The sequence below is a fragment of the Notamacropus eugenii genome, chromosome 7 (genome assembly GCF_028372415.1).
Source record: "Notamacropus eugenii isolate mMacEug1 chromosome 7, mMacEug1.pri_v2, whole genome shotgun sequence".
In the NCBI taxonomy this organism is placed as follows: domain Eukaryota; kingdom Metazoa; phylum Chordata; class Mammalia; order Diprotodontia; family Macropodidae; genus Notamacropus; species Notamacropus eugenii.
This window is the reverse complement of record NC_092878.1, coordinates 102,518,492-102,542,051: the sequence shown is the minus strand read 5'-3', so window position 1 is coordinate 102,542,051 and position 23,560 is coordinate 102,518,492. Positions and strand designations below refer to the sequence as shown.

The window sequence follows — 23,560 nt, the reverse complement described above, 5'->3', positions numbered from 1 at the left end:
CTCCTCTGCCAACAAACCTACTGATAGAGTTACTAATTCACTAAAGCTTTATCTTAAATACCCTTGGGCTTCAGGGAAAAATCACAAGCAGCCTGTGGTTACAGTTAAATGAACAACTTTGATAGAGAACATCAGAAAATATCTTGTGTTTACAACTTAATTTAATATATTAACACCAATTATATGTATAAATACTGCTTGGCTCTTGAAACAGAAGGTTTACTATAATATTTTTGAGAGATCTGTTCCAAAATTCAAAGATTCCTTTCCTCAAACATTTACTTGAAGAATACAATCCCCATACATAAGGGACATAGCATATGGCTCTCATTAACTCAGACTGCTGCTAGTCGCTAGCAGCTTCCCTTTGAAACCAAATTACTATACTTGACTTTCAAATGTATGTATTTGAAATGAAAAGGAAAACTGGCATCCAAAAAGCAGCTTTTCTCCTAAAGTTACTGTGTGTTTTGTTTAAATGCCGCAGTGGTATAGGATCTTTCCTTCATTGCTTCATACAGTGGAAGAGAATTTGGCATGAAGAGAAATTCTGAAAGGAAACAGAAAACATTAAAAAAAAAAACAACTTTATAACAAAAAAATGCCCTAATGTTCTCTTTAAATACTTCATAGCCTTGTTAAGAAAGCTCAGTTCCCATAGCTATTAATTGAAAGAACACTCCTGTTGAGAAAGGGAAAGAAAACAAACTCCAAATAGTCCTACTGAAGTTGGCCTTGCGAACATCAGTTCTGGCACTCCTCACAATTCCTAATGAGGCACGGAGAAACTGGAAACAACGTGGTAGGTGGAGCACGAATCCCAAGCTCAAGGGAATTCAAACCAGACTCAAGTCTTTTTGCTTCTAACTGTCCACTCATCCCACAAGATAGATAATGCTCAGAAAAAAAAAATGAATCAGCTAGCTGTCCAGCTCAGCAGGTCCTGACTCACTGCTTTATTAGAGAATCCATCACTGTCCCTACATGCAGTACACACTCTCACTAAGCAAATCAGCCAACATTGCTGTTTTAGGGTCTGGTCAGGGACTAAGTGATTGATGGGGGAAAACAGGGTGAAGGTAGGACCAAGTGAGGAAGAAAGGTAGAAAGCAGAAGGCAATGCCTCAACACTACCTGGGATGGGCTTCCCTCCCCCTTCTCCTTTGATGGATTATACCTATTAGGTGCTTCATTGTCTCTCTTTTTCACTCAGAAATTCTGAAGCTATGCTAAGATATGCATCGGTGGGAGAGAAGGTCTAATTTAAATCCCAGTATTGCTACTATAATTACTATAGGAACGTTAGTTTCCAGTGCTTCTAACACACTGAGCTGCCTTTCCTACTTTAGTGAAGTGGGGGGCACAATGCATGAACCACTAAATCAATTGTAAACTTCAGTGGTTCATGACTTCATAATGATCCTGCAATTCAATTCAACTAGTGCCTGAGCACTAAGTCTTAGTTCATGACATTGAGAGGACTGTGGTATGATCAAAAGAACAACAGATCCATTGTCCAAAGATCTGGGTTCCAGACCTGACTCAGGCACTTAATAAGTGGTATGGCACAAAGGCAGGCCCTTAACCTCCCTTGGTTACAGTTTCCTCACTCTAAAATGCAGACAATACAATTGCTTAAGCTATCTATTTCAAAGGGTAAAGATGAGGTATGCATGAGATAATGTATGGAAATTCTTTCTAACTATCGACTATCAGATAACAGTGACCATTTATGGGTACTATTAGGTTTGCGGAATGCGTTACATACATCATCCCACTGGATTGTCAACAACCTTTGGACGGCATTACTTTGGGATGTCTATGACCTCTCCAAGAAGCTCATCATTGGAGAAAGCTCATCCTCCTACAGGATCCAATCAGCTTTGGTACTCATGTTGCTTAAGTGGAAGGGCGGAGAGAGCCATGAACTCCCAAACCTCCATTTAAACAAAGTTCTCAGCACAAATAGTTCTACATTTCCCACCTGGCTTCTCCACCATACCTTCCCCCTCGTATCCTGTATCAGGTGCCATTCCTCTGTTTCTATCAGCTTTCCCTTTAATGTGCTCTATTCCCCTATTAGATTTTAAGCTCTTTGGGGTCAGGGACTTTTTTGTGTATTCATCAAGACATCACCCTCCTGATGTCACTGGTCCTCTCCGAGACCAAGAATGAAGGATGAACCACAACAATCTGTATCCCCAGCACAATGCCTGACATTAAGTAGGCACTTAAATTTTTATTGAGTTATTATTACAAGTACAGGAAAAAGGAACCAACCGATAGACAGCCAACGTACTGCACTGAGGTGGGCTCGATGTGGAAAGGAAAGGTCCCTCTGTTCAATTGCTTCAGCTGTGTCTGACTCTTTGTGACCTCATTTGGAGTTTTCTTGGCAGATACTAGAGTGGTTTGCCATGTCCTTCTTCTGCTCATTTTACAGATGAGGAACTGAGGTAAACAAGGTTATGTGATTTGCCCAAGGTCATACAGCAGGTAAGTATCTGAGGCTGGATTTAAACACAGGAAGATGAGTCTTCCTGACTTTAGGTCCAACACTCTATCCACTGTACCACCTAGCTTCCTTGGCACAATGAGCATGGTGAAATTAAGGGGGAACATAGACAAATATTGCATAGAGAGAGATGGATTGTGATTTGTATTACTGGAGGGATATTCACATCTATGAGATCATGGGGTCATTGGAGTGTTCCAATATGGTGAGTATGGCATACTTTTATGAATGAGGGGAAATGTTTACATACCCATGACATTTGTTAAGTGGGTGCCAAATGGCTTTGAATGTCTAATCACAGAGTTTATCACTGATAATCCAAACATGTTTAACCAGAGTTTCTGCTCTAATGTTCAGTGTTGTATGTGGTGTTGTTATCACTGGTGCTTTAAATCAATATACTGAGCTTTAATTAGGTAGGGAAGTGGGTCATTGAGGAGCACAGAATGCTGAGAAATAGCATAGATACAAAAAGCAAGGTCTGTGCACCTGGTGAAAGGGATGGTAGGAGGGGTGGATAATAACAAAAGCTAGCATTTATACTATGCTTTAATGCTTACCATGTGCTTTACAGTCAATATTTTTTCACATTTTTAACTTGACATTTTCCCCAATTACATGTAAAAATAATTTTAATATTCTTTTTTCAAATTTTAAGTTCCAAATTCTCTCCTTCCCTCCCCTGCCACCCCCATCTCACCCCATTGAGAATGCAAGCAATTAGTCAATGACATTTTTTAGGCATCTACAAAGTCAGGCATTGTGCTAAGTGCTGGAGATACATAGAGACAAGGGACATTCCCCACCCTACAGGAGCTTACAATCTAAAGGGAGGGAGAACAAACAACTATGTCCCAACAAGCTATATCTAGGACACATAAGATATTATTATGAGAGGGAAGGCACTATAATTAAAAGGGGTTGGAAAGGCTTCCTAGAGAAAATGGGATTCTAGTTGAGACTTCAAAGAAGACAGGGTAGGCATTAGGTGGAAATGAGAAGGCAGAGTATTCTGGGCATGGAGGACAGACAGAGAAAACACCCAGAGCCAAGTGTTCTTGGAACATCCAGGAGAGGCCAGTGTCAATGGAATGAAGAGTATACAGTGGGGAGTAAAGTATGAGAAACCTTTTTTTTTTTATCCTTGAAACATCCTGGGGAAGTAAATGCTATAAGTATCTGCATTTTATAGATGGGGAAAATGAGGGAGACAGATTAAGTGACTTGCCCAGGATCATATAGCTACTAAGTATCTGAGGCTGGATTTGAACCCAGGTTTTCCTGGCTTAAAGCTTAACCTTTAAAAAAAACTATCTTGGCAACTCATCCCATCACTTCCTGGCAAATAGAGAAGAAACAGAAGCAGCGTCAGATTTTACATTCTTGAACTCAAAGATCAATGTAGATGGCAACTATAGCCAGGAAATTTTTTTAAAAAATACCTTGCTCCTTGGAAAGAAAGCTATGGCAAATCTGGACAGCGTGCTAAAGTCTTCCAATCACAGTATATGGCTGTGAGACTTGGACAATAAGGAAAGCTGAGCACAACAGAATCGATAGTTTTGAATTGTGGAGCTAGAGAAGACTTTTGAGAGTTCTTTGGATAGCAAGATCAAATCAGCCAATATTTAAAGAATTTAACTAAAATTGTTCACTGAAAGGTCACATGCTGAAGCTTAAATACTTTAGCCACATAATGAGAAGATGGGAGTCATTGAAAAGATCCTAATGTGGGGAAAAATTGAAGGCAAAAGGAGAAAGGGAAGGCAGTGGATGAGATGGATAGATAGTATCTGGAAGCAACGAATATGAGCTTAGACAGAATTCTGGGAGATAGTGGAGGAGAGAAGAACCTGGTGTCCTACAATACATGGAGTCACAAAGAGTCAGACATGACTCAATCACAACCTTTATCCGCATTTTAAAGATGAACTAAGCTACAGAAAAGCTAAGAAAAGGAGAGAAATTCAGTGACTCGCCCAACTTGGACCCAAACAGCCTCCTAACAGGGCTTAATTTGAGAAGCTCACTTTCAAAGTTATACATAAAGAAAAGTCTCCCAGCAACAGTAACATTTGGCAATACTGCTGTTTTACATATCTGTATTTCAAGGTGGTTTCAATCACAGTTTCCAGAGTAACAAATGATTCAGAATGAAAGCAATGAAAAGCCAAAACTATTTTCGTTCCAGATGAAGCTGACAGAAGCAGTGATCAATTAACTATTTATTAACCATTATATTCTCTCTCTTTCTCTGATAGATAAATCTATCAGCAAAGGTATCTATCAACCAGCCAACAGAAGGCCCAACCTAGATATCTCTATCTGTATCAGCTCATCTGTTGACAAGTTGATGGACACCTCCTAAAAGGCCTTGATTACGAATTATACTTACTGTTTAACAACTTGCTTAGTGCAAGACACTGCACATTGTCAATGTTTCTGCTGTTAGTTTCCAAAGTTGAGGGCTTCCTACTATGTTGTAAGGCAGAGGTAGGTGGAACCAGTGTGACTTGAACAAAATTAAAATGTAATTAGGAAATAAAATAAATTTAAAAAAACAACAAAACATAGATAACATGTGGTTTTTCTAAGTTAGTATGTAGCCTTCAGGGATCCTTTGTAGGTTTGCTGTCATTCAATCCTTTTTAGTCATATCTGACTCTTCATGGCCCCATCTGGGGTTTTCTTGGCCATGATAATGGAGTGGTGTGTCATTTTCTTTTCCAGCTCATTTTACAGATGGAGAAACTGAGGCAAGCAGGGTTAAGTGACCTGCCCAGGGTCACACAGCTAGGAAGTGTCTGAGGTAGAAGCTGAACTCAGGAAGTTAAGTCTTCCTGACTCCAAGCCTGGAGCTCTATGAATTAGGGTGCCACCTAGCTGGCCTCTGTGTAGGCTTTGTGGCTCCCATTTCTATTTGGGTTTGATGTCATTGTAGAACTCAGTGCTAGGCACTATGGGGAAAATATAAAGAAACTTAGACATAGCACCAACATCGGAAAAACTAAACAATAGATGTCTTGGTCAAATAGAAAAGTTCATGACTCTTTGTCATGTATACCACGTAGAAAGTAACTGCAATGAGAATTCAGTGGAGGATCAAAGGTCCGAGCTGGAAAAGATGTCAGAAGCACTTAGTTCAATCTTCTCATTTTACAAATGAGAAAACACAGGCCTAAAGAAGTTCAGTGATTTGTCCAAGGTACCACGGATGGTATTTGAACTCACATCCTCTGAGTTCAGACCCAGCATTTTCACTCAGGCTGGGGGCATTAGAAAAAGCCTTCATGGAGGAGGCAGGATCTGAATAGGGTCTTAATATAGAATGGAAGAGATAGTATTTTACTAATTATCTCATTTTTCTAATTAAGTATTTGTAATTCATGACAAAAACTGTCCTTTAAGCCAGCTAAACAACCTTGACTTTAAATTTAATTGGTTTTAAATTCATTAATAAATGAAATTTTAAATTTAATTAATGTAGTTGTAGTTTGTTATGCCTTTTTTCCAATACAGTTTTTTATTTCTTTCATTAAATATTTCACAATTACATGCAAAAAAAGTTGCTTGTTTTTTAAAATTTTGAGTCCCAAATTCTCTCCCTTCCTCCCACCCTTCCCCCCTCCTTGAGAGGGCAAGCAATTTGATAGATAGATTTCAATATCTTGTACACATGAGGTCAAACAAAACATATTTCCATGTTAGTCATGTTTTTGCTATGCATTTTGATGTTATTTGCATGATGAATATTTGAGAGAAAGAAAATATTTCATCATTCAGCAAAAGTCAGGCATGTTCTGAGGAACTTGGGGTTAAAGTGTCTTTTTTTAAGCTCTTCAATTTTTGATATGAATTTCATATGATCAAAACGGCATGAACATCTAAATAAACAATATGGAATACTACAAATATTTATCAGAATTGACTTAAGCTGGAGGTGACCTCAGGGGCTAATGACTTTACTTTAAAATTCTTTTTTACAAATGAGGAAACTGAGGTACATTAGGTAAAAAGTGTTGGGGATGGGATTGGAACCCAGGTCCTTAGATTTCAGAGTCAGACCAGTGTTTTCCATCATACCATGCGCTCACCACAAGAGAGAGTCACATCTGCTAATGTGATGGGACACATAGCTGTTAGGATTAAAAACTTATCTCCTCATAATTAAAAGCCTTTACCTGAAAACTCCCCTGAGCAAGGGAAGCAGTGTTTATTAGCATGGATCCTAAAGCAGAGCTGTGCTAAAACTATGGTTATTTCATCATTAATATTTTTGAGGGAGGTGTTAACAAGTTCCAGGGGCTGGGAGTATTTCTTAAGGAGAAAAATGAATCTTCCTTGGCTTTTGGTGCCTTGGAGTTCTGCTACCAAGAAATTAAAGCATGTTACCTGTTGGGAGCTATTAATTAATTCTTTGGAAAACATCCAAATGATATTTCTGAAGCACCCTCCAGCAGCCAATGTGGCTGATTTAATCCATAGTACTTTGGGATCATTTCCTCTTTTGCAAGTCTTGCAGCTGGCTGACTTCAGCTCTAATGTGACATTCAAGAATGAATCATGCTGTGGAGGTCACATCTGCTAGGAAGCCTCCATGAGACAAGACAATTGCCTAGGGCCAGGGAGGAAGGATGGAAGAGCGTGTCCACTTTTTAACGTACTATACAACCATTCAAAGTGTTTTAAACATCTTTTACTATACTATATATCATTTCTTCCCCCACCTATCCCCTCCCCAAAAGGGAGACAGAGAGAGAAAGAGATTGGGGTGGGGGGGGCGGAGGAGACAGAGCACCAGAGCTCAGGTGCAGGGGACCTCCTTGACCCTCTAGTCTAGTCCTATTCCCCCAGGTAGCTTTGATACTAAAACCTGGTACATGCCAACTTACTGCAGGAAATAATATACAATAAAAAGAGGATGCTTTTAAGTCATCATGGTTGAAATTAGCAATCCAGTTTGGCTACAGGAGGAACTTTGAAATACAAAGGCTGTCTGACATTTGGTTCAATCAATCAGTTGATATTTTTTAAATACCCACAAAAGTCAAGACAGACCTTACCCTCAAGGAGCTCACAATCTGGTGGAGGAGATAATATGCAAACAAATTCAAATCAAGATACACACACACACACACACACACACACACACACACACGGAATAAACAGGAAATAATTAACAGAGGGAAAGTGCTAGAATTAGTTTTTTAGTTCCAGAAGTCTCAGTTCTTACAATTTAAGGCTTGAAATAGTGGCACAAGTTCAAAAGCAGAAGGGGAAAAAATGTGTATTTTATACATACATATATGTGTGTGTGTGTATGTGTGTGAATGTGCACATATTATATGCATGTATATGTACATATACACACATATACACGGTTATAATAAACCAAGACACAACCGTAAAAAAGACTTTGTAAATGGACTTTGCGGGTAACCTTTTTGGAAACAGAAACCAAAGCCCAATTGCTTCTGCCACATCCCCACTCTTTCGAGCTATTTGCAGAACAAACAGACATCTCATTTTTTTCCGTGCCTACCCTGGGATATCAAAGACACTCACAACAAACCACCTCTCCACTGCAATGCCTCAGGATTCTGCAGTATCACTCACTCCTCTTCTGCCTGGTTCTCTGCAAAGTGAAGTCATAGGAACTCATCAGCCAACCTGACTTCTCACTACCCTGCCCAGAATCCTTTGGGAACTAGAATGAGTCATCGCTCGGAGAAAAGCTACAGGACGAAGTCTCTGGATGTCTGGGAGTGTTTCTTTGTCTTGCCCATAGAGGGTTCCTGCATTGGGGAGGGCTACCCTGCTTCTGCTAGAGGTGGGAGGGGTGCAAATAGGCTGGTTGATCCAATGGGGGAAAAACAGATCCACGCCCATGCGTTAAACCAAGTGAAAATTTTAATCTTCCAACGATAAACTCATGCATGCCTCTGGTACCCTCCACCCCTAATCAAGCTGATTGTGATGCACTTACCGGTCTTAATTACATTTCAGACACATCTCCCCTCTCCCCTCTCTGCTTTATTGTGATGAAAGATGCCCCTATCTGCCGTTCATCAACAGGCTGCTCCATTGTGCACTAGATCAAAGTTTAGCTGCAGTGAGCGATTTGTCATAAATTCCAACAGCTGTAACAAGTCTTCGCAGGCTTGAACCTCCCCAGCCCCATCACACCGCCGATTCGGGCTGGAGTACAGGGGAGTCGGCATCCAGCCGCTGACAAAGGCATCGCCATGTAGGGTGAGGTCATTATGGCAAGAACTGGTTCTTAATGTGACAGGGCTTTTCTCCTAAGTTTATGACAGGCCCTGAATAGCATGGGAAAATGGGGGTCTTTTTAATATGCATTTATACAGAGATCCCATTTTTATTCTGCATCAAAGATCAATAGGAAAAATTATCAATTATATATTTGTGGAATGATTTCCTCCACACTCTGTAGAAAGGAACAAGCTTTTATTTAGGTGCTTATTATGTGCAGGGAACTGTGCTAACTATTGGGGAATCAAATGAAAACACGCCAGACAGTCCATGCCTTCAAAGATATTCTAATGGAGCAACCATTAACCCAAGGAGGCTGGAAGGGGTGGGGGTACGCTTTCCAGAGAAGAGAGGGGGTTAGGGGGTACTCATATTGGGGGATGGGAGCATGGTGGCAGAAGAGGGAATAATCAAGCATGGTCCCTAAAATGGAAGACCCCAAATCAATGGGAGGAGACAGGTTGTATGGTGGAAGGCTACTTTAAGGTGAGAAGGCCTCAGTTCCAGGGTGAGCATCTGAGTCATGATGGCAAAGTCCATCATATAATACAAACAGGCCCCCTTACTATACTACCTAGCTGGTTTGAATATGGACAATGTAAAGCTTAGGTGACTCTGAGAGTGTGTATGCACAATAGTTTGCTGTAGAACTTCCCCCAAACCTATTGTTCATCATTATTTGGATATAAGGCCACTACAAATATAACTCCAGCATAGAATTTTTTTTAAGGTAAGGGGAGAAAATATCAGGTGCACCAACAATCACAGTAAAACAAAATGACACAAAGGGAAGAACAAATGACAGAAATGAATGATGATGAGGATGAGCCTCAATCTTCTCATCAGCCTTTCCTTTCTCTTCTTCCCCATCAAAAACAAAACTACCAAAACCAAACCAGGGCTATGCAGTAGACAGGAAATTCTTGTACAGCTTCCTGAACAGAATACAACAGTCTACAGTAACTCCAGTTCTAGAGTACAGTAAAGCAATAAAAAACAGACTGAAACAGACTTCACAGAAGTGAAGAATCTTTAGAACTACAAAGGACTCCCCCCCCCACTCAACATGGTATCCCTCTAAATACCTCCTGACCAAAGGACTTGTTCTAGCTTCTTCTTGACCATTTCCAGGGACAGAGAGGGCAACCCCTCCTCTCACAAGGCCATTTTTTCCATCCATGGACAGTTCTGATGGTTAGAAAATTCTTCCATGAATGGAGTCAAAATCTGTCACCTGTAACTTGGATCCACAGGTCCTAATTCTGAGTGATTGAAGCTACCCTTTCCCATTCTCCCCCCCCCAAAAGATTCCTTTTTCTGCATGAGAACCTTTCAAAATATTTTAAGATGGTTTGGTCATACAAGCCCCAACTCCTTTTCTATGATCTCCAGACTCTATCATCATAGCAGTTGCTCCTTCTCTGCTTCTCCAAACATTGAACAGCCATTTGTTGGTGTCTCTTTTAAAATGCAGAACTAGGAAATGGATATGGTATCACCAAAGCAAAATAAGATAGGGCAATCTCCTGCCTTGTTCTGGACACTAGAGCTAGGATTGATGTAGCCTAAAATTATTTTTTTTTGGCAGACAGATCACGCTGCTGGCTGATTATTAAGCATGGGATATCAACTAAAACTCCCTAGGTCTTTTTTTTCTCATGAATTCCATACTGTTAAGACCAGGTAACCCCCAGCTAAGAGAGAAAGACAGTTAGAGAGAAATAGAGAGATTTGGAAAGATAAATGGATAGATGATTGGAAGGATGATACAGATAGACAGACAGACAGATAGACATAGATGATAGATTATATAGAGTTAAATGATAGAAACATAGATGGAATTGGACCTGAAGTCAGTTCAGATTCAGCCTCAGACTCTAGCTAGTTGACCCTGTGACCCCTGCTTGATTCAGTTTGCTCATCAATAAAATGGGAATAATAGTAGCACCAGCTTTTCAGGTTTGTTTTGGGGTTCACAAGAGATAATAATTGTTAATGGCTTAGCATGAAGCACTGTGGTGCCTGGCACATAGTAAGAGCTATATGTCATATAAATGTATATGTGTCCACACATGTATATATAAAAGCTATATAAATCTAACTATTAGGAGTAGTATTAGATAGAGATGGAGAAAGAGGAAAGGAGGAGAAAAAAACAGGGAGAGAGACAGAAAGAGAAGTAGACAGATGAGACATAAATATATATATGTGTTTGTGTGTGTATATATACAGATTGCTGTGTTCATCTTTCATTTTCGAAGAAGACCATGCCATCAGAGATATGATGACATGACTTGCACTTGCTTCTGTTTTGAGTGAGGGAGGGCTGTGCAGGTCACCAGCCTCACTCCTCCTCCAGAGCCATCTGAATCCAGTGACCAGATATTCATCAGGATGACTACAGACGGCTCAGGAGGCATTGGGAGACCTTGGCCTTTTTCTCCTAAGGCCTATTTAGGTGCTCACTTAGAGTGAGGTGACGCCCATTCAGGGAATAGGACTCTTTAAGAAGTAATCGGAATGGCTCCTATAATGAGCGAAAGAAAAAAATATGAGTAAATCAAGCTGGGAGGGAAAGTGTGAAAGTTACTATTAATAATCACTCTTAAGACAGGAGTGTCCAGAAAACACACATTAAGTGGAGGTTGGGCAGGGACCTATTGTTGTCCAATGTATGGGCTTCAGAGTGCGCTGGGTTTAATGTTTTGGGAAAGACAAGGAAGGAAAGGCAGGAGGGAGGGAAGAAAGAAGGAAGGAAGGAAGGAAGGAAGGAAGGAAGGAAGGAAGGAAGGAAGGAAGGAAGGAAGGAAGGAAGGAAGGAAGGAAGGAAGGAAGGAAGGAAGGAAGGAAGGAGGAAGGAAGGAAGGAAGGAAGGAGGGAGGGAGGGAAGGAGGAAGGGAGGGAGGAAGGAAGGAAGGAAGGAAGGAAGGAAGGAAGGAAGGAAGGAAGGAAGGAAGGAAGGAAGGAAGGAAGGAAGGAAGGAAGGAAGGAAGGAAAGAAGGAAGGAAGGAAAGAAGGAAAGAAAGAAAGAAAGAAAGAAAGAAAGAAAGAAAGAAAGAAAGAAAGAAAGAGAGAAAAGAAAAAGCTAGGCAGTAAACCCAAAGTTAACTGGGCATCCTCTGGCCATCCAAATTATGTATATGTGTGTGTATGTATATATGTGCATATATATGTATACACACACACACACTTATATAATTGTTTTTTTTAGAAAACCTAAAGCCTAAGCCATTTATGATTATCTTTATTAAATTCCACCTTCACTAATCCCCCAGTGGGGACCTTATATAATTGTAACTGTTATTCAGTATATCAGTTAGCCCTCCCAGTTTTCTGTCATCTGGAAATTTGGCAAATTATGCTTTTTAAAATATCTTCTTCCAAATAACTGATTTTTAAAAAAATTCTGCTTTACAGAGGTTCCAATACCCACAGAGCCATAGGAGCATTGAGCCACAAATTTAGAAAAGAGATCCTTAATTTTTTTGTGTCTTGGACTCTCCTTTTTGCAGTTTGATAAAACCTATGGACTCTCATTTCTCAGGGGGAAAATGACATGTAAGCATATATGTGTGTATGTGTATACATGCATGCATATGTATATGTACACATATATGCATATACATAATTTTTTAAAAATTTAATTTAATGGACCCCAGATTAATAACCCCTGATACAGAAGCACAAGAGACCTCTCACAGGTCAACAAATCCAACACCCTTATTTTACAGATGAAGAAACTCAAATCCAGGCAGATGAAGTGATTTGCTAATAAAGTCACATGAATAATTCATATCAAAGTGAGATTTGAACCCAGGCTCTCAGACTCTATAGACAACCCTTTGGGCAGGGGTGGGGGAGTGGGGTGGGAGTCAGCAGGCTACTAGCTCCTGCACCTTTTGTCAAGTATGTTTTTGTGCTTCTTTTAGGCAAAGTAAATGAATCTGCACCTGCATGCTGACATTTCAGCAACATGCAAAGGCAGCCTATAAGATGAAGAATGAATTGTTAGCCTTGGAGGAGAAGTCTGTTTAAGTTAAGAACTCTATTTTCTCTGCTTCATCTTGTCCCTTCCCTTGGGGGCCAAGGCCCCTCCCTCCTACGGTTACATACAATTAGCTTATCTGATAAACGCAAAATACCAATGGGAGAATGGGAGCCCCTTGGGACTTTCCCTCTAGTTCCAAGGCCACAAAAGTTCATCATAAAGAACCTTCTCAAAAACCAATCATTACTGGTTATCCAGGGGTTCTTAACCTAGAATCTGAACCTGAATCCCCTGGAAAAAATTTTTTTTGTGGGGGAGAAAGCATATGAACGTGGATGGGGAAAAAACTGTATCTTTATTTTCACTAACCTCTAACTAAAATTTAACATTTCCTTCAATTATGAACCCTAGGAACAAGCATTCTGACAAGGGCTCCATAAGAACCCCTTTTCTAAGCTATTGTAAAAACCTTGAGTAAAGAAAACAATAATGAAGATGAACAAATCAGTACAGATAAGGTGGGGAGGTAATTTTCTCTAGCATTTACTGAGAAAGACTGGCTGGGTACATTAACAGTTACATCCTATGAGGTATTTTGAAAATGGTTCCATTTTCTTATATAGTAGCTCACCTGTCTAGGTTGACAGTGACTGATCACTATTAATCCATCTATCTTATTTGATTTTGGTTGTTTAATGAGTTATTAACCTCCTTATCCATACTATCCAACCCATGATTCTCCATTTTGTGAGAATCATGCCTATCAACAGGCAGGACTTGTCTGAAATAGACATATTAATGACAGAAGTGCAAAATTAAAGAATTCAAAGACACAAAACCTAACAAAAAATCCAATAGGTTACCTTTGCCCTGGCTCTTTATTTACATGTCCCTTTGGAAAAGTTTCGATTCATGCGCCAATCTCTTTACAGATTTTAGTGTTTTTAATACAACAGAATAAATTTATGAAAAATAATAAGAAAAAAAGCAACACTGGGGTAAAGAGTTGGAAAACTGTAAGTGAAGGAAAATGGGTCATGATGATGTAATACCCACAAATATCTCCCATCTCCCATGTTTCCATCTTATACAAACCAACATTAAGAATAAACAACCCATAACTCAAGTTTATGATTTCCAATAAAGTCAGTGAGCTCAGTTACAACTTGGTGCCAATGGGGCCCAGGTCACAGGTTCAGTCATCACATAGCTGGTTGGCTTCTTTATGCTTCATGGCCCCTAACAGTAACTCAACTCCAGGCAGCAAGCAGTCTTATAAAGAGAGACCATGTGGACCACCTAAGAATATGCAGATGCATTAGCAAAAACAACAAAAACCAACAAAAAACCTTCCCCATCATTAGTGGGCAAAACCAAATACATACGCTGCTGACCATCTATCAATGAGCTCATCTTTATGATGGATTATATATTTGGTGCACCCTAGAAATAAAGAAGGGCTAAGGTAGAAGGTAAGAGGGGTAGAGGAATGTATTAGGGTCTTAAAGTTGCAGTATTGATGGTAAAACAAAACAAAACTTACAGTTGATTAACAAATAGCTATTAAGTACTTATGAGATGCTATGGCTGTGCTAGGAGGGATACCAAAAAGCATTTCATAGCGACTCTACAAACCTTGGCTCACACTATGGCAAATGGTACTGAGACATTTAGTGACTCGTTTTATTTGTCTAGGGTGATGCCACCATGTATGCGACAAAAAAAAGACTTGAAATGAAGTCTTCATGACTCCAAGGTCAGCTTTCTTCCCACTATGCCATGCTATGTGGTAGAGTATCATAAGTATCAAATAAGTGGTACTGGAAAAAAAAATTCCAAAAAAATTTTTTAAGTGCTTTCATAGTCTAAAAGAAGCTAACAATGGACTGATTGTGGTCAGGAAAATCTAAGTGGAGACAAACATTTTGCTTTGAAAGAAGGAAAGAATTTGGATAGGTAGAGGGGAGAGAATAGATAATTCCAGATAGGAGATGGTAGATAGCTGAGCAAAAGGAGAACAGAAATGCATATGGCAGTGTAAGAAAGTATAAATTGAGCAGTCTGGCTAGAAGGAATTTGTGTTAAAGAATATTTAGATAGGAAGCCTGAAAAGGTGACACTTACCATTGGATGGGCCACCATTTTTTTTCCAGCTTTGTATTTCACTGTAACATTTTGCACTAGCCAATAAGCTTCTTCTCCAAGGAAGGACCACTCCAGTGAAAACCTTAAAGCCTCTTCCTACTGTTCTTACAGTGTTCTCTATAGCATTGTGTCAATTTCTCTCACAGAAAGAATGGAAAAAAATATGGGTAATAACAGCCTGTCTTTTCCCATCCATGCATGTGCCCTGTACTACCATGCAGGCATTTGATTTCACACTGCATAACTGGCACTTCCAAGGAACTGGCCACAGGAAGGAAAAGGAGGAAGGGAGAATGGGAGGATTTTGATTGTTTCTTTAGTCTCTGAATCCTTAGTGCCTAGAACAGTGCCTGGCACATAATAGGTACTTAATAAATGCTTGTTGGATTGGATAATAAAAATAGGCTGGTGTGGAACATAGTCCTTTTTCTTTCTAACTTTGAAGGCTGATAAATACTACAACTACCATTCAAACAGAGGTTTTATCACAAATTTTGAGCATATAATTCTTTGCATACTGGACATGAGGTAAAGTCAAAAGTCTATGCAAATGATAGTCCTGCTACAGTTGCAAATTCTACATCAGCCAAGAGAGTCCAAAGTGGGATGTTAGTTCCAGACAAGAAATCACAATGCGATGAAAAGGAATACTCTGAACAGAAATCCCTAGACACCACAACAGCACTTAACTATCCAGACTTTCTTAGATGCAAGAACTGATGAGAAGATCAGGCGTGACAAGAATTAAAAACACTACCAAAGTGGTTTCCAAAAGAGAAAGTCAAACCTTCTGAAGTCTTTCGAGTCAAGAGGTTACTAGGTCAAGTACATTCTGTTATGTTAGGAAAACAATTTCAGTTATAGTTGGATCAGACAGACTGGAATATAGACAGGGGCTCCAAACATTTGAGCAACAAATATTCTTGGCATTCTTGTCTATTATGGAAATCACCAAATGACTAGGGAGCGTGTATTTATTATGCATTTATATATTGCTACATATGAAGGCCATCCAATGTTGTTCCTTAGGAATAATAACTACCACATTTCCATAGCACTTCATAAGGTTTAAAAAGCATTTTCAGAGAATCAAAGACAATCAGTTGAAAGAGATGTCAGGGGTCACAATCCAATCCCCTCATTTGTAGATGAAGAGACAGGCAACCCAGAGAGTTGAAATACCTTGCTTGAGGTCACACAGATAATAAGTATCATAGGGATTTGAATTCAGATTCTCTCACTCCAGAGACAGTAGTTTTTCGACAGTACCACCACCTTGCCTCATCTAGCCTTTCAACAGTTCCATGAAATGGATAGAATAAGTATTATTATGTTTATTTTACAAAAGAGGAAGCTAAGTCTCAACGGTTAGGTGTCTTAATGAAAGTCATACTAATTAAATATTAGAGCCAGGACTCAAATTCAGGTCCTCCTGGCTCCAAATCTAGTGCACTTTCCCCAATATCATGCTGGAATCGATAATGATAGCCATAGAATATATGATAATACAGCAGAATCATCCATGAATCCTCAGAGGATCTGTGATTTTGTCAGGGTAGGGAACTCTTGGTATAAGAAACCCTTCACCAAACCAGATCATAACCAGTCTCTAACTTTGTAAATAAATCCCAGGGTTGCTGGAGGTCCAGCAGGCTAACAGACATGTCCAAGACCACACGCCTAGAAAGCATCGAAGGTGGTATTTGATCCCAGGTATGTCTAACTCTAAGCCTGGCACTCTATCCATTAAGCATGGCTGATTACTTTCTTAACAGTATTTGGGAAGATATATATGCATATATACATGTATATGTATACATATATGTTACTATGAAGATACATACGTATATATCCATGTATATATACACATGTTACTATGAAGAAAAGCAAATTTTTCAGCATTAGACCATCATATAAATTGTTTTTGTGTACTCAATCCTTCACTTTTTAAAAGCTGAAGCCACCTAGCTTTTAGTAGATGATCCAGAATGCAAATTTGATGGTATTTAGGAAAAAGTATCCAAAAGCTTTAAACTCTAAAATTATTTTTTTTATTTATTCTAATACTACACTGTAAGAAACTAAGTTGATGGGAGGCAAGGAGATGGTAGAAAGATGAATGAAATGGAAAAGCATTTATTAAGTTCTTAGGACATGCTGAACATTGAGGATACAACAGAAGAGTTGTACAGTCCCTGCTCAGGAACAGTTCTCATTTTAATTGGGAAAGACCATCCATAAAATGGAGGGTCCACCTGCAGGGAGGATGGCAAGACCCAGTGATCTGTGGGGTATGGTGGTGGAACACATGGCAATAGCCACAGTTTTAAGAACCTTGATGGTTCTTAAGGATGAAGATGTTGGTCCCGTTTCCAATTTTTACCAGTTTTTATTTCATTGAGCATGCATGGATAGCTCTATGGCCTTAGACAAGCCTTTACTACATCTGAACATGGAACCTCTCTTAATAGGTTAAGTCTCCAAGCTCAAATAAAACAAATGAAAATAAAACCCTGACAGAATTACATATTTCCCCAGTGACTGTGCAAAATCTTCATCAACATTACTTCTTCCATCCCAAGTCATCAAACTACAAACTATTACAGTCTTCATAGCCAAAAGGGTAAAAAACTTAATGCTAATTCTTTCCTTGATTGACATTCATGCAGTGAGATTGTGAAGAACTGACTTTATTTCCCTTGTGCCCTAGCTTTATCATCTGTAATGTAGAAAATAGAATAGTATCTTATGGTTTGTATAAGGACAATCGTATAATCTAGAAGAAGTTCCACTTCAAGCCACTTTGTACTAATGAACCCAATGGGGCTCCATCTTTGATTTTTCGTGCTACAATCACAAAAATGACATAGAAATCTCCTTGTCTACTCTTAATATTTCACCTTCCTCTCCATCTTATATACAATAAATCACTAGATATTATCGAATAACTGGTTTTGGAGCACTGACCTGAATAATGAAAATATCTTTTGTTTCATTGTTAAAGAGACTAACACATTCCCTACTGTATAGGTTTACAGCATAAAGAGAATAAATGAAGGTATATGAAAAGCAAATCACATCATCTCAGAATTGGACAATACATGTTGAGGTCATCCAGTCTACATTCCAACTCATACAAGTATTCCCTTCTCTATGAAATCTAATAGCTTTGGACTCCGCTTAAATATTGTCACAGTTATGGGGAGTCTTCACGACATTCATTACAAGGCAACTCATTCCATTTCCACATGGCTCCAAGTGCTAGAAGTAATTCCTTTATGTGCTATGGAATATGTCTCCCCATTGGCCTTGGTTCTACCTTGGGAAGTTCAAATGAAGTCTAATCATTTTTATCATGCTAAAATTTTTCAACTTTTAAAAACAGTCCTCATGGCCCCTATTTTCTACCCCAAAACTTCTCTTTTTCAGGAAAGAAGACCCCAGGTTGCTCAAGTGTTTTCATAGGCCTCTTCTGGAAATGCTCCAGTTTATCACATCTCTAGCAGAACAACCAAAATTAAGCACAGATGTGGCCTAACCAGTTGATTAGAAGTATTACTTCCCATGTTTGGGTCATAAAAACATTTCCAGAGAAAGGCATAAACATATAAGTATACTACAAACCATGTAACATTAAATCAAGGACAAGAGGATTTCCATCAGAAATGTTAAACTCATTATCCCATCACTCAAGTCAAATGCCAGTACATACCTGTTCTTCCCTTTGTTCAACTTTTTCATCACTGTTGGCAATGCCACTGTTTCATATGCAGAATATCAGAGAGTATACATCAAGGGTCACCAAAATTCTCAACTTGCACCTGAACTAGAATTCCCTCTGTGAAGTCTCCAAGTGGTCACCCAACCTTCACAAAAACAACTCTAGCATAGGGAAATCCACTGTCCCCTGCGGTGACTCATTCCACTTACAGATCTTAAAATTTAATCGAATTTCATTTTTTCCAACATAAATCTGTCCTCTCTCTTTCAGACTCCTCAGCCCTGGGGCATTGAGAAAATAAGAAAAACAAAACTCTCGTTATAAAAACATCGAGTCAAACAAAAAACTCTAGCACTGGCCATGTCCAAAAAAGAATATTTCTCAATCTGCATTGAATCTATCACCTATCAGGAAATGAGCATTCTCTGATGCTTGTTGTTCATAGAATATTGGTATTTAACTGTTCAAAAAAACAATTTTCCATATATCCAAGTCAAAATTTGCCCGTTAGCAATTTCCATCCATTACGTCCAGTTCTGGGGCCAAGGATAAGAAGCCCCTTCCTCATGAGAGCTCTGAAAATACTTCAACACACCTATCAAGTCCCCTCCCCATTCATGCAGTTTCTTTTTTTATATCTGCCACACCCAACCAAGCTTCAACCAATCCTCAGGGAAAGTGGTCGTCAGTATTCCACAAAACTCTGACCACCCTCTCTTTTGGATGCTCCAATGTGTCCATGTCATTGATAAATTACGAAGCACCTAGAATCAAACTCAATATGCCAGATGTGCTATGACCAGAATAGAATCCATCAGACCCACAGTTTCCCTTCTTTTGAATGCTAATCTTCTACTACTAAGATAGCATAATATCACATTAATTTTTAGACTGCAGTGTTGTATTGTTGCCTCATCCTGAACTTGTAGCTCTCCCCAATCCCCGAATCTGGTACCACAGAAAAAGCAGTCTGGCTTCAAACCCTACAATCTGATAGTTACCACCTGTATGACCTTGAACAAATTCTCATTCTCTCTCTCTCTCTCTCTCTCTCTGTCTCTCTCTCTCTCTCTCACACACACACACACACACACATACACACACACACACACACACACCAGTTCGTTCACAGTTTAACCTCCTTGACCATCATTCTTCCTCATTCATAGAATGGGATAGCTCTTAAGGCCCTACTTTTAACTTGAAGACTATAATCCTATGATTTTCCACATAATTTCTTCCTATATTTATATAGTTGATTCTTTGAACGTAAGTATGGATGGGCCTTTATTCCTAAGCAATTTCATCTCATTAGATCCAGCCTTTTGAGATCTTTTTTGCATCCCAATTGCCATCCAGTGAGTAAGCTATCCCTTCTGGTTTCATATAATTTTTAAATTTGATGTACACCATTGAGGGCCTTCAGTCACCTCACTGACAAAAAAGGACAAACCTTGGGGCAATCCATGAGAGATCTCTTTGCATACTGATATAACCATTAATTCATTAATTACTAAATATTTTGAACCAATCATTCAATGAGTTCCAAATCAACTTAACTCTGGTCTTGCCTATCTCTCTATCTCGTCCATAAGAATGTCAAGTGAGATTGTCAAATGACTCACTGAAATCACATCTATGTCATTTCATTGATTTACCAATCCAATAAACCAGTCAAAAAAAGGACATGATTTTAGTTTGACATGAATTTGCACAAAGTAACTCTTAATAACTGTTTCCTTCTCTGAAAAATCACATTCTCTTTTCTTTAATCTGTTTCAGAATTTTGCCAGGAATCATAGTTTGAAAAAATACAATTTCTTCCCTCTTTTGAAAATCAGGAAGCATATTTGCTAATTTTCCAGTTCTGTGGCACCTTTCGATTCTTCAAGACTTTTGAAAGCTCTTTGGTAATCACTCGGCTGAATTCAACATCTCCGACAAAGAACTTCAGAGTTATCTTTGTACTTCATTGCCGGCCTTTAACTCTACCATTTTTTAGCTTTCTGTGGATAAATCCTGTCCCTTATTCCAACAATAATATCTCCTCCCTCTGCCTCCATTCTCTCTGTATCTGCTTGATATACTTTCAGTATGAACCAGCATCCTCTTGCAACTAAACCATTTTAGTTTATCAATATCACAGCAGTGCAATGGATAGAGCACAGGGTCTTGAGTTAGGAAGATCTATTTCCCTGAGTTCAAATCTGAACTAAGAGACTTATTAGCTGTATAACTCTGGGCAAGTCACTTAACCCTGTTTGCCTCAGTTTCCTCATCTGTAAAATGAGCCAAAGGAAATGGCAAACCATTCTAGTATCTTTGCCAAGAAAACCCCAAATGGGGTCATGAAGAATCGACATGACTAAAATAACTGAACAACAACAAATCATCATAGTCCCCCACTGAATCCCTATTGCTCCCATCAAAGCTGTGTTCTCCATGGATCCTTCCCTCTCATGCCTCTAGATCACATAGGCTATGCTCTTAGGAGCACCTGTTACTCTGTTTTCTCAATGAAAACTTACCCGGGTCACCAAAGTTTATGTTTCTGCCATTAACAGCAGACTCCTATACATGTCCATTGGTACAATGAGTCCCATTGTTTTCATGTAGACTTTTCCCTTTAATTTAGACTTAGCTGTCATTTAAAATATTTCCAATTAAGAGTCTGAAATCCAAGAATGTCTAGTTTTCAGTGACCTGAGAAGCCTTCCTTTTCGATTCAGGTTGTTACTTGCCCTCTCCCCACTTAAGCAACCAGTAGTTGCTTATCTGCATTTATGTTGTTAATTCCTAGGTAAAATGTGATTTCCTTGATGGCAGGGGATGGTTTCCATTTTTTTTAATCCTCTGGCAGATAGCACAGTGCCCTGAATATAGGAAGTACTTAAGTTGGTTAAATAGATTTTGACTTTTTTAGTTCATCTTGTTTTCAAAAAAAAGATAAGACCTTTACTATTATGGCATAGACTAGATTAACCCCCTTTTCCACTGGACCTCTCCCAAGGGTTAAATGATTTGGATTCCATTTCACCAAACCATCCTCTAGTCATAGTGTCAGTGAGCTTTGTAAAGAGAGCTACATGGGACAGGAAGAAAAGTGAAAAGCCTACCAGAGTCCATAAACCAGATCATAAGGCACTGAAACAGAATGGAATAAAACTTTCAAGAATATGGCTCCATGTCTTCTGTACCCCTAAGCCTCTCCCAACCCACTTCCCCTTTAAATGACCAGCCATTAACAGTGGAGTACTGGATATGGGAAGACACTCTTGGACCCTTCAGTCAGCCAGTGATGCATAGTCTGAAATGAGTACCACACTCATTTTGGGAGAAAGAGGTTGCAGAAAAGTTCAGGCACCGAATCACCTGGGAATATTCTCAGAGTTATTCATGTGAGTTAACCTATTCCTATGAAGTATATATCATTTGTATGTTCAAGACAAGGATGGTAAATAATTTCATCCCACATCTTCCCTTTCTCCCTTACTCCAGTCACAAACCCTATTCACCATTTAGTTATACCCCCCAGCCACAGATAATAAACTCAATATCTGATAACTATGTCCTAGCCAGAAAGCTTTATACTATAACCATTCTTAATAGAGTTTAACAATTTCTCTGTGTGCCACAATACACTGGGCACAGAGTCGATAGAAATCTAACTTCTTTTGCAGAGATATTTTTAATTGGACTATTTCTTTTCACAATTATTTCTTTTATTATTTCAATGATTTCTTTTCAAAAGGTGAGCTCATCAACAGGCTTTGATAACAAAGGAAGAAAAAATAACAGGTAATTCTTTCTATACTACATTGAGATGTTAATTTGTGATTGTGGCCAAAGTCTGTTGGTAATTTTGCCTAGTACTAAGCTTAGGGCAGATCACTTGACCTCTCTGGGACTCAGTTTCCTCAGCTGTAAAATGAGAGGCTGAACTAAATGACCTCCAACTCTATTTGTTATGTGGGGTGATATGGTTACCGCAACTTCTGCTGACTCCTGAGAAAGGAGAATCAGCTGCCTGAACACTGATGGCAGGCTGATTAGGTCTGGGAAAAGGCAGGAACTTCTGGACTTCGCTCTAGCCTTTGAAAATATAAATATATTTTTTAAAATTATGTAACTAATTTTATCTTAGAAATGTGTGATTTGGCCTTCAAATATCAGGGTAGGCTAAGGAGCAGCTTATGGAGATGCCAGCAAAAGAAAAACATAATTTTGGTTAAATTCTATTACATGTGTCCTAACTAGATGGGGAAGGAAGGGGGAAAATATTGGGAAAACTCACATAGGGGCTTCCTCTCTCGTACTCCCTGCCAGGCCAGCGTCTGGAACAGGGTCCACTGCCTCTTCCTCCTGGGTGTCCAGCCAGGAGGCCACAGCCAGGCCTCTTCCCCTCCTGAGCATCGACTCCAGTACCATACTTCTCTGTATTCTTCTTCTGCTCTCTCTCCTTCCATTTCCACTCTTGTTTTCATCCTCATGTTGGTTTCAGAGCTGTTAGGTCAAGGAACCTCATGTCAAAGAAGCCCAAAGAGGGCCTAGGAGAAATACCCATTTGTAATCTAGCTGTCTCTTCAGTAGATATTCCTCCATTTTTTTTGTGGTGTTTTTAATGTTAGTGCTAAAAATTGTACCCTGACTTAATGGCAGAAATTTTTAATAAATTTACATGTTTATATGGAGCTAGAAATTTCCCTTAAAGTTCATGTGTTTGCTAGTCCTAATTAAATATCTTATCTTGCTGAAAAAGCAGTGTGTCATTTTGGAATTTGGCCCACTATGTGTTCTATTGGCCAAATGAAAAAGATAGGGGTACTATTTAGGAACATGATACAAAATGAACGTAAATTCCTTCCCATAGTAGCCCTCATCACAGGTCATCTCCTTTTGTTTAAAAAAGAGAAGAGTT

At 39.2% G+C, this 23,560-nt stretch overlaps 1 protein-coding gene across 13 annotated transcripts in view; it reads right to left on the bottom strand.

Annotated features, from left to right (window-relative positions):
- STOX2 (storkhead box 2) overlaps window positions 1-23,560 on the bottom strand; it is a 224,924-nt gene that overhangs the window by 47,038 nt on the left and 154,326 nt on the right. For 8 of the 13 annotated variants that reach the window (XR_011970517.1, XR_011970518.1, XM_072624412.1 and 5 more), the window contains one exon: window positions 22,937-23,145. The exons of 3 other annotated variants lie outside the window; for them this stretch is intronic. Coding sequence is in view for 6 of the 10 variants with exons in the window: in XM_072624409.1 (XP_072480510.1) it covers window positions 22,937-23,145 (209 nt within the window). In the remaining 4 variants the exon portion in view is untranslated. Of the gene's footprint in view, window positions 1-8,080; window positions 8,151-8,501; window positions 11,306-22,936; window positions 23,146-23,560 lie in introns of those variants that run through there. 2 more of the 13 variants (XM_072624415.1, XM_072624418.1) reach the window with 2 other exon arrangements.